The sequence below is a fragment of the Anomaloglossus baeobatrachus genome, chromosome 8 (genome assembly GCF_048569485.1).
Source record: "Anomaloglossus baeobatrachus isolate aAnoBae1 chromosome 8, aAnoBae1.hap1, whole genome shotgun sequence".
NCBI lineage: Eukaryota > Metazoa > Chordata > Amphibia > Anura > Aromobatidae > Anomaloglossus > Anomaloglossus baeobatrachus.
In genome coordinates, this window is record NC_134360.1 from 192,210,446 (window position 1) to 192,222,794 (window position 12,349).

Below are 12,349 nucleotides of genomic sequence, written 5' to 3' on the forward strand. Positions count from 1 at the left end.
GAGCGCCCTCTGAGGAAAAATAACGCACGAAATGCGTGTCAGGGTATGCAGTGAGCAGGACCATATATCAAGGTACCTAATTTTGTCTATATAATTTGTGACATATGCGGGACATATAATGGGATTGCCCTCACATTGAAAAATAGTATTTATTTGATCCAGCTTTGCATAACATAGCATAAAGGGGGCTTTACACGCAGCGACATCGCTAGCAATGCCACTAGGAATCGCATCCGCCCCCGTCGTTTGTATATCACGGGCAAATCGCTGCCCGTGGCGGACAAAATTGGTAGTGTGTGTCACACGTACTTACCTTCCTAACGACGTCACTGTGGGCGGCGAACAACCTATTTTCTAAGGGGGCGGTTCGTGCAGCGTCACAGCGACGTCACACAGAAGGCCACCAATAGAAGCGGAGGGGCGGAGAGCAGCAGCATGAACGACACTCCCACCTCATTGCCGGAGGACGCAGGTATGGTGTTGTTCGTTGTTCCCGGGGTGTCACACGTAGCGATGTTTGCTGCCTCAAGAACGAAGAACAACCTGCGTCCCAGAAGATCAACGACATTTTGAAAATGAACGACGTGTCAACGATCAACGATGTGGTGAGTATTTTTGATTGTTAGCGGTCGCTCGTACGTGTCACACGCAACGACGTCGCTAACGAGGCCAGATGTGCGTCACAAATTCCGTTACCCCAACAACATCTCGTTAGCAATGTCGTTGCGTGTAAAGCGGCCTTTAAAATATCTATAATATAATTCATTATCAAACTACATTTAAAGGGGTGGTTCACCCATATTTTTTATTGTCTAGATCGATATTATATTGAGAAACAATGTTTCTCTCAAATACCTTGTGTTGTCAATAGTGCCTGTGAGAGGCGCTATTGCAGACCGCTGCTCCCCGTCCAGTGACGTACCCGTCCAATGCTGCCTCGTCACATCCGTGCAGCCGGCTACATTCTGAGCCCATCTGCTCCCTGCTCCTCCTCCCTCCTTCCTCACAGCACGTCTCTCTCTTGCTTGCAGCGTTCTGCGAGGAGGGAGGAGGGAGCAGGAGACGCGCCGTGCTAGGAGGGAGGAGGAGGGGGGAGCAAATGGGCTGTGACAGCAGTGAAACACCGCTCACAGCTCAGAGTCTGGAAGACTGTAGCCGGCTGCACGGATGTGACGTGGCAGCATTGGACGGGTACGTCACTGGACGGGGAACAGCGGTCTGCAATAGCGCCTCTCACAGGCACTATTGAGAACATAAGGTATTTGAGAGAAACATTGTTTCTCAATATAATATCGATCTAGACAATAAAAAATATGGGTGAACCACCCCTTTAATCATTGGTCACTGCACGATGCACTTTATCTTAGGGGTACTTTGCTCATTGCAACATTGCTAGCATCGGCTAGCGATGCCGAGCGCAATAGTACCCGCCCCAGTCGCACATGCGATATGTGGTGATTGCTGCCATAGCGAACATTATCGCTACGGCAGCTTTACACACACATACCTGGTCGGCGACGTCGCTGTGACCGCCGAACAATTCCTTCTTCAAGGGGGAGGTGCGTTCGGCGTCACAGCGACGGCAATAATCGGCCGGCCAATAGAAGCGGAGGGGCGGAGATGAGAGGGATATAACATCCCGCCCTCCTTTTCCCTTCCGCATTGCTGTCGGGACGCAGGTAAGGAGATGTTTGTCGCTCCTGTGGGTTTACACACAGCGATGTGTGCTGCCGCAGGAACGACAAACAACATCGTACCTGCGGTCGACCCGACATTATGAAAATGTCCGATGCTACACAGATCACCGATTTACGACGCTTTTGCGATCGTTTATCGGCGCATATAGGATTTACACGTTGCGATGTCGTTACTGGGCCGGATGTGCGTCACTAACGACGTGACCCCAACGATATTCCGGATGCGATGTCGCAACGTGTAAAGTCCCCCTTATTGTTTCGCTGCTGCTAAGGGAATACTTCTGTCCATGAATAATTTCTGTCCATGATTTATTTTTAGGATATAAGCTGTATTTTTAATATATTTACCAATAAAATTCAGTATTTTATCTACATAGAATTGTTTGGTCACTATCCACTTTTTTGAGCAGTACATGCTGGCTCTATATTGGGTATTTTTTGATTGATTATTAGAATTTATATATCTACAAAAAACACAACTCTGCAGAGCTGGAAAATTATTTTTACTTAAAGAAAAACATCCGCACATCTGGATTAGCAATGTAGAAGGTTGACGATAGCAGATAATCCCTGCACCCCCTCATACTTTCCTAAGACTAACCGTAATAATGCATTAATCTCTGCAGAACATACTTCTCTGTAGATTGTATTACACACATGTTGATTGAAAGATATGTCAAGGTTAGCGGTAGCAAGATAATGTCAAATGGCTGAAACGCGACATGATTATGAGATGGGGGGAATGAAACCCTGCCATAATTTTTTAATAAAATAGCCTTGTTTAAATGTTCTAAATGTATTGACAGGTTTATGAGTGAAATGCAGAATTACTGAGACCAATGCACTGCGAGTTATCATCACCTGGGAGTTACGATGGGGATTTAATTAAAACCTTCACTCAGCTGCCAGAGTGTAAGGGATAAAAGCCCCTTTACCCTGAACTCATAATTAAAAAGCCTTTAGTTTCCGAGAGATCAAGACCTTGTTTGCTAATCCTATGTTCTCTAATGAACGGTGACATACTACTCAGGTTGCCTCGTACAATGGTAACCAACCTTCCGGTGAGGAAGGCAAAGTCATATCAAGTATTATAGGAAGTGATACAGTATATGATGTAGAAAGTACATTACATTTAAAGGGTAACCATCATTTTATTTATTTATTCGTAAATCAAGAGTACACATGAAAATAAGGAGCTCACGTGGGGTTGTGACGTCATGCGAGCTCCGCTTATAATCCTTCTCCCCGCCTTTGTACCAAATGAACAATCAACAGGAAGTGAGTGCAACCGCCGCTACTCTCACTTCCTGTTGACTAACTTGTTTTGACTGAAGGTGGGGAAAACGAAGACAACGCTGATTGGATGCAGGGCACGCGTGTCATCACAACCCCTTGTGAGCACCAACACCGAGAGCCACGGCACCGATGGAATGGCATCAGTACGGGAGGTGAGTATAGGCTTTACTATTTTACCTGGGGGAAATATGTGGAATCAGAAGGGGTTGTCTAGTCTTTCTCCTCCTGGGCTGATCATTCATTCTCAAAATTCTCAATACATGGGTAAGGCATAGGAGCCCCCTGTACCTCGCTATCCCGCAGTCGCTTCATGACAGATCAGTGAAAAAACATTCTAACAAACACTCGCTCCTGTTTATTGACTCATTTACACTGGGTGACCCACGGTTGTAACAAGCGCCGATTGACTGCATTAAAGGGAACCTGTAAGCAGATTTGGGGCCTATAAGCTGCGGCCACCACCAGTGGGCTCTAATACACAGCATATCTAACATGCTGTATATAAGAACCCAGACCGCTGTGTAGAACGTACAAATGACTTTATAATACTCACCTAAACGGTCGGTGTGGTGGAGTTGGGCCACATGGGCGTCTCCATTCTCCGGTGTCGGCACCTCCTCTTTTGGCCATCTTTGTCCTCCTTCTGCTGAAGCCGGGGTGCATGACGCGTTCCACGTCATCCACACTAGCCGGCATTGAGGTCCCGAGCAGGCGCACTACAATACTTTGATCTGTCCTGCTCAGAAGAGCCCAGTGGTGGTGGCCGCAGCTTATAGGCCCCAAATCTGGTGACAGGTTCCCTTTAAAGACAAGCAAACCACGCTTCCGATTGTTCATAAATTGTCTGTTACCGTTTACACAGAACAATGTACTGCTGAGAGCGATAGTAATATAGCAAGCATAAAAAACATTTCACTGAACGAATGAGTGATTGTCAGCCTGTTTACACCACCTGATTATTGGGGAAACCATCGTCTGTGATAATCCTGTAATGGTAACTTGTCAAGGGCACAATCAAAGAACTCAAGTTGAATGAGAGCAATTAAAAATGTATAATCCTATATGAGTCCGCTCATATATATATATATACAGTGCCTACAAGTAGTATTCAACCCCCTGCAGATTTAGCAGGTTTACACATTCGGAATTAACTTGGCATTGTGACATTTGGACTGTAGATCAGCCTGGAAGTGTGAAATGCACTGCAGCAAAAAAGAATGTTATTTCTTTTTTTATTTTTTTTTTTAAATTGTGAAAAGTTTATTCAGAGGGTCATTTATTATTCAACCCCTCAAACCACAAGAATTCTGTTTGGTTCCCCTAAAGTATTAAGAAGTATTTCAGGCACAAAGAACAATGAGCTTCACATGTTTGGATTAATTATCTCTTTTTCCAGCCTTTTCTGACTAATTAAGACCCTCCCCAAACTTGTGAACAGCACTCATACTTGGTCAACATGGGAAAGACAAAGGAGCATTCCAAGGCCATCAGAGACAAGATCGTGGAGGGTCACAAGGCTGGCAAGGGGTACAAAACCCTTTCCAAGGAGTTGGGCCTACCTGTCTCCACTGTTGGGAGCATCATCCGGAAGTGGAAGGCTTATGGAACTACTGTGAGCCTTCCACGGCCTGGACAGCCTTTGAAAGTTTCCTCCTGTGCCGAGGCCAGGCTTGTCCGAAGAGTCAAGGCTAACCCAAGGACAACAAGGAAGCAGCCCCGGGAAGATCTCATGGCAGTGGGGACATTGGTTTCAGTCAATACCTTAAGTAACGTACTCCACCGCAATGGTCTCCGTTCCAGACGAGCCCGTAAGGTACCTTTACTTTCAAAGCGTCATGTCAAGGCTCGTCTACAGTTTGCTCATGATCACTTGGAGGACTCTGAGACAGACTGGTTCAAGGTTCTCTGGTCTGATGAGACCAAGATCGAGATCTTTGGTGCCAACTACACACGTGACGTTTGGAGACTGGATGGCACTGCATACGACCCCAAGAATACCATCCCTACAGTCAAGCATGGTGGTGGCAGCATCATGCTGTGGGGATGTTTCTCAGCCAAGGGGCCTGGCCATCTGGTCCGCATCCATGGGAAGATGGATAGCACGGCCTACCTGGAGATTTTGGCCAAGAACCTCCGCTCCTCCATCAAGGATCTTAAGGTGGGTCGTCATTTCATCTTCCAACAAGACAACGACCCAAAGCACACAGCCAAGAAAACCCAAGGCCTGGTTCAAGAGGGAAAAAATCAAGGTGTTGCAGTAGCCTAGTCAGTCCCCTGACCTTAACCCAATTGAAAACTTGTGGAAGGAGCTCAAGATTATAGTCCACATGAGACACCCAAAGAACCTAGATAACTTGGAGAAGATCTGCATGGAGGAGTGGGCCAAGATAACTCCAGAGACCTGTGCCGGCCTGATCAGGTCTTATAAAAGACGATTATTAGCTGTAATTGCAAACAAGGGTTATTCCACAAAATATTAAACCTAGGGGTTGAATAATAATTGACCCACACTTTTAAAATTTAACTGAGCAACATAACTTTTTGGTTTGTAAGATTTATGCATCTGTTAATAAATCCTGCTCTTGTTTGAAGTTTGCAGGCTCTAACTTATTTGCATCTTATCAAACCTGCTAAATCTGCAGGGGGTTGAATACTACTTGTAGGCACTGTATATATTTTGGCTTCCATTAATAAGAGAAGACATGCTGCTTTTCCAGATACATTGTACAACAGATGCAAAGTTGCCTATAGAACACACTGACATGGAAACTGTCCTGCATGATTTTGATATTAAAATTAGCATTTTATGAATCAGGCTAAAGAGTGAGAGAGCTCATGACTCCAAGTGTATTGAGGCTAATCACTACCCAGCCAGACAGACTGACAGCTGAAGCTTGTACTGTGCAGTGTAAGATCTCAGCAGGGAGGAGGGACACTGAGGAACTGTCAAACCAGATAAAGGGTGAGAGAGCTCATGAGTCCAAGTGTATTGAGTCTAATCACTACCCAGACAGACAGACTGACAGCTGAAGCTTGTACTGTGCAGTGTAAGATCTCAGCAGGGAGGAGGGACACTGAGGAACTGTCAAACCAGATAAAGGGTGAGAGAGCTCATGAGTCCAAGTATATTGAGTCCATAACCTGCCAAACTGACTGACAGCTACAGCTTGTACTATGCAGTGTAATATCTCAGCAGGGAGGAGGGACACTGCAGAACTGTCAAACCAGCTAAAGAGTGTGATTGCTCATGAGTCCAAGTACACTGAGTCTCTACCTAGTCAGCCTTACTGACAGCTGCAGCTTGTACTGTGCAGTGTAAGATCTCAGCAGGGAGGAGAGACACTGAGGAGCTGTCAAACCAGCTAAAGAGTGAGAGAGCTCATGAGTCCAAGTCTATTAAGTCACTACCCAGCTAGCTTGACTGACAGCTGCAGTTTGTACTGTTCATGGTAAGATCTCAGCAGGGAGGAGGGACACTGCGGAACTGTCAAACCAGCTAAAGAGTGTGATTGCTCATGAATCCAAGTACACTGAGTCTCTACTCAGTCAGCTTGACTGACAGCTGCAGCTTGTACTGTGCAGTGTAAGATCTCAGCAGGGAGGAGGGACACTGAGGAGCTGTCAAACAGAATAGTTATATGTTGATTGATTATAGACCTTCAAAAAGGACTATACAGCCATGCTGAGATATATTTTTCAGACCTAATAAAAACCTCTCATAAGATATGCACCTTGTATTGTGAAACCTGGGGACAGATCCATTTTAAGTAGATACTAAACAAAAAATCCAATGCAGTTTTACAGCAATTTTATGAAAAAATGCTGAAAAAAAAAAGGTTTGTGTTTTTTTAAGGCCATCTGTAGCTTTCACAATTTTCTGAAAAATGGCAGAAAAAACAACAACACTGCAATAAACTGTATAGAGTGGCTTTATCTATAATCACTTATGAGAAAAGTCTCAGCGGATATCTACGTAATAAGTGAAGGGGATCCTTGAAGTTGTCAATAAGGATGTAGGATGACAGAATGATGTGACTAGAATACATGATCTCCCCAAACAACCACATACGAGCCTCGCCCTTTCAATTGTCTGACAATCCAGATGACTAATGCAGCTAGGATATGGCGAAGACTTAACCAAAAACGTGTGTCTTAATAAAGAATCTTCTTCCATTATATTAAGACTGTTGCCAAGACTAAATAATCTTCATGATCCTTCCTGAAACCCAGTTCTTGTAGCATTCATAATAAAACTAGTGTCTGCGAGCCAAGATTATGCTCTACAGCGACAACACAAAACAACCCAACTTATTTATTCCATATGCAGCTGCATTTCATTTCGCAATCACATATATACTCACAAAGAAGAATCTTGGAATGTTGGCTACTAGTCTCGCAGTCTTCAGCTTCCACGTCACAGGCCGAGGGGAGTTTAAGATGAACACCAGAGGTTTATCATGAGACAGGACTGTTGCAATTGGGGTCAAATGCAGAGTGACCTGTAAATAAACAAAATGGAACAAGATTAAGACGTGCGCTACGAAGAGTTGCACATGCTGGTACTGCTGATAATGCAAAAAATTAATGAGCAGTGACATAAGCAACAAACCCAATGTACTGAGTCAAAATTTTGAAAAGTAAAGAGAACTGTGATATTTTAAAAGGCCACTTTTGACTTTTAGGATTACTACCTCCAATAGGTGGCGCTAGAGTTTGTCTCCTTTCCTGGAGAGACAATTTGAATATTTCCTAGAGGGGCATTGCAGCTATAACTCCCCTCACTGGCAGCAAAACTGGTTTGTCAGGTCTCCGTAAGGAGAATAGTCTTCCCCCTGTGGTCCCCACATAACTTCTCATAAGTCAGATCAGACACTCATACTTTGCACTGATGAGGGGCAATCACCCCGAAACACCGTGTCTGCAAATTGGGATTCTGATCTGGCATAAATCCTAGGTCATATAAAAAGGCTTGTTAAAAGGCCACTTTTGACTTTCAGGGTATGTGCGCACGTTGCTTTTTACCTGCTTTTTACCTGCTTTTTTGCTGCTTTTTCTTCTGCGCTGTTTAATGCCAAAATGGATGTGTTCTTCTATTCAAGCAAAGTCTATGGGAATTTGGGTTTCTTGTTCACACTATGTTGTTCAAAATGCTGCCTTTTTGAGGCAGAACTTTGGTCAAAAACTCAGCTTTTCAAAGAAGCAACATGTCAATTGTTTTTGCCATTTGGGTTTTGCACTGCAAAGCTGAGTTTTTGACCAAAGTTCTGCCACAAAAAGGCAGCATTTTGAACAACATAGTGTGAACAAGAAACCCAAATTCCCATAGACTTTGCTTGAATAGAAGAACACATCCATTTTGGCATTAAACAGCGCAGAAGAAAAAGCAGCAAAAAAGCAGGTAAAAAGCAGGTAAAAAGCAACGTGCGCACATACCCTTAGGATTGCTACTTCCAATAGGTGGTGCTAGAGATTGTCTCCTTTCCTGGAGAGACAATTTTAATATTTCCCAGAGGGGCCTTACAAATATAAGTCCCCTCACTGGCAGCCAGACTGGTTTTTCAGGTCTCTGTAAGGAGAATAGTCTTCCCCCCCGTGGTTCCCCACATAGCTTCTCATAAGCCAGATCAGACACCCATACTTTGCACTGACGAGGGGCAATCACCCCGAAACACTGTCTTCAAATTGGAATTCTGATCTGGCATAAATGCTAGGTCATATAAAAAGGCTTGTTAAAAGGCCACTTTTGACTTTTAGGATTGCTACTTCCAATAGGTGGCGCTAGAGTTTGTCTCCTTTCCTGGAGAGACAATTTGAATTTTTGAGATCTGGAACATACACTCAATAATATCTCTAGCTGAACGTGGCATATGTTGCTGTACACCATTTTTCCACTATGCAGTGTAAAGTTCTATATTTTATCAAAAAGTGTTGTATAGAAAGTGTTTTAGGCTTTTAATATGTCCAGGTGCCCTGTCATGATTTGCAAGAAAAACTACAAGAAAGATACATTGAGATATACCTAATATCCAAAGAGGTAAGGATGAGGTCCCTTTACATGTTTCTGATCGGAGTATTTACTTTGAGGTTGGATCATCAATGAAACAAGACTGGTCTATTTTAAAGGGTTACTTGTATCTCAAAGATGCCATCCCAATATGTACTAAATGTAATAATAATATTAGTTAATACCTCCAATTAGAAATGTAGTATAGTTCGCCTGATATAGCCATGTCTCTTACCTCATGTGCAGGGCATTGTAGCTTTGGTATCCATGGTAATGACCACGAGCATCTAACTAACTAACTGTCCCAAAATGTCACGGGTGTGTCACGCATGACAGACAGTCCTGTAGTTTCCGGCTGTAGACTGTCACAGTGTTTGGCTATACAAGCTGCTTTTTGACTTTCCCTTTTTACCTGATTGGGGTTTATCCCTTTCTCTTTAGGACCCTGCTGATTTCCTCACCTCTTCAGCTGTTAATCATCAGCACCTCCCTTTGTGTCTTTAAATACTCTCATTCCCCCTTGTTTTCTGCTGGTGATAGCTCTAATATCCTTAACAAGTCTTAAGTGCAAGCAGTTGGCTAGTATTCTTCTGGGGAAACTTTGTTGTTGCAGTTCCTCTCCTTAAAGGCCCCTTTAGACACTGAGACTTTCTAGCGATGCCACCAGCGATCCCAACCTGGCCGGGATCGCTACAAAGTCTCTGGTGAGCTGTCAAACAGGCAGACCTGGCCAACGACGCAACAGCGATCCGGACCTGCAGAACGACCTAGCTAGTCATTGGGGACGTTGTCAGGCCTAAAACACACATCCGTGAAAACCGTGAAAACCACCGTGAAAACTGTCAGTAGACAGCAGACAGAGTAGCGCGATGAGAATGAACTCGGGTAAACTTCACCCGACTTCATTGTCATGCCGCGGCTCTGTCTGTGTGCCGTGTACTGATTAGCGGTCACCTGTGAAGGATTCACCGGTGACCGCAAATCCCCCGAGTGACTGAAGTGTCCCCCCCTCTCTCATACTCACCGATCCCCGATCACCGGCGCTGCACGGCGTTCACACTGCTCCGGCGGCTTTTTCTAATTTGAAAAAGTCGGCCGCTCATTAAACAATCTCGTATTCCCTGCTTTCCCCGCCCACCGGTGCCTATGATTGGTTGCAGTGAGACACGCCCCCACGCTGAGTGACAGGTGTCTCACTGCACCCAATCACAGCAGCCGGTGGGCGTGTCACTATGGGGTATAGAAATAAATAAATAAATAATTAAAAAAAACGGCGTGCGGTCCCCCCCCAAATTTAATACCAGCCAGATAAAGCCATATGGCTGAAGGCTGGTATTCTCAGGATGGGGAGCTCCACGTTATGGGGAGCCCCCCAGCCTAACAATATCAGTCAGCAGCCGCCCAGAATGGCCGCATACATTAGATGCGACTGTTCTGGGACAGTACCCGGCTCTTCCCGATTTGCCCTGGTGCGTTGGCAAATCGGGGTAATAAGGAGTTATTGGCAGCCCATAGCTGCCAATAAGTCCTAGATTAATCATGTCAGGCGTCTCCCCGAGATACCTTCCATGATTAATCTGTAAATTACAGTAAATAAACACACACAACTGAAAAATCCTTAATTAGAAATAAAAAACACAAACACATTCCCTGGTTCACCACTTTAATCAGCCCCAAAAAGCCCTCCATGTCCGGCAGAATCCAGGATGGTCCAGCGTCACTTCCAGCTCTGCTGCATGAAGGTGACCAGAGCAGCAGAAGAAACCGCCGCTCCTGTCACCTCCACGCAGCAAATGAAGAGAGCCGCGTGATCGGCTGAGCTGTCACTGATGTTACCTGGATCCAGCGGTGGATGCAGCGGTGGCCGCGGGTAACCTCAGTGACAGCTCAGCTGATCGTGCTACTCACCGCCGCTCCGGTCAGCTCCACGCTGCAACTGAGGTTAGTATCGCGATCAGCTGAGCTGTCACTGAGGTTACTCGCAGCCACCGCTGCATCCACCGCTAGATCCAGGTAACCTCAGTGACAGCTCAGCCGGTCACGCGGCTCTCTTCATTTGCTGCGTGGAGGTGACAGGAGCGGCGGTTTCTTCTGCTGCTCCGGTCACCTTCATGCAGCAGAGCTGGAAGCGACGCTGGACCATCCTGGATTCCGCCAGACATGGAGGGCTTTTTGGGGCTGATTAAAGTGGTGAACCAGGGAATGTGTTTGTGTTTTTTATTTCTAATAAAGGATTTTTCAGTTGTGTGTGTTTATTTACTGTAATTTACAGATTAATCATGGAAGGTTTCTCCGGGAGACGCCTGACATGATTAATCTAGGACTTATTGGCAGCTATGGGCTGCCAATAACTCCTTATTACCCCGATTTGCCAACGCACCAGGGCAAATCGGGAAGAGCCGGGTACTGTCCCAGAACAGTCGCATCTAATGTATGCGGCCATTCTGGGCGGCTGCTGACTGATATTGTTAGGCTGGGGGGCTCCCCATAACGTGGAGCTCCCCATCCTGAGAATACCAGCCTTCAGCCGTATGGCTTTATCTGGCTGGTATTAAATTTGGGGGGAACCGCACGCCGTTTTTTTAAATTATTTATTTATTTATTTCTATACTCCATAGTGACACGCCCACCGGCTGCTGTGATTGGGTGCAGTGAGACACTTGTCACTCAGCGTGGGGGCGTGTCTCACTGCAACCAATCATAGGCGCCGGTGGGCGGGGAAAGCAGGGAATACGAGATTGTTTAATGAGCGGCCGGCTTTTTCAAATTAGAAAAAGCCGCCGGAGCAGTGTGAATGCCGTGCAGCGCCGGTGATCGGGGATCGGTGAGTATGAGAGAGGGGGGGACACTTCAGTCACTCGGGGGATTAGAGGTCACCGGTGAATCCTTCACAGGTGACCGCTAATCAGTACACGGCACACAGACAGAGACGGGGCATGACAATGAAGTCGGGTGAGGTTCACCCAAGTTCATTCTGATCCCGCTACTCTGTCTTCCGACATGTAGTAACGACATTTTGCATCACACACGGACATTTATCGGAAGATCAAATAACACGCACGTGTGCCTTTAAACATAAAAAAACATATGTGCACGTTTGGTCGTATCTCCGGTATGTACGGAAACGGACCAAACACGCACGTTTTAAACGGATGTGTGTTGCAGGCCTAAAGCAGCTTTTTGAAAGGGAAGTCGCTAACGAAGTCACTGTAAAGTCCCCTTTACACACTGAGACTTTGCTGCACAGCGGGAAACAAAGGACCAAAGAATGGTCCTGAACGATTTGTAGCGATCAGCAACTTCACAGCAGGGACCAGGTCGCTGATGTGTTTCACACACTGCAATGTCGCTG

General features: G+C 45.6%; 1 protein-coding gene across 2 annotated transcripts in view; it reads right to left on the reverse strand.

The window, feature by feature from the left end:
• Positions 1–12,349, reverse strand: part of TGFBR3 (transforming growth factor beta receptor 3) — a 295,682-nt gene that overhangs the window by 143,116 nt on the left and 140,217 nt on the right. For both annotated transcript variants that reach the window (XM_075322319.1, XM_075322318.1), the window contains exon 4: positions 7,355–7,492. In XM_075322319.1, the coding sequence (XP_075178434.1) occupies positions 7,355–7,492 (138 nt within the window). The remainder of the gene's footprint in view (positions 1–7,354; positions 7,493–12,349) is intronic.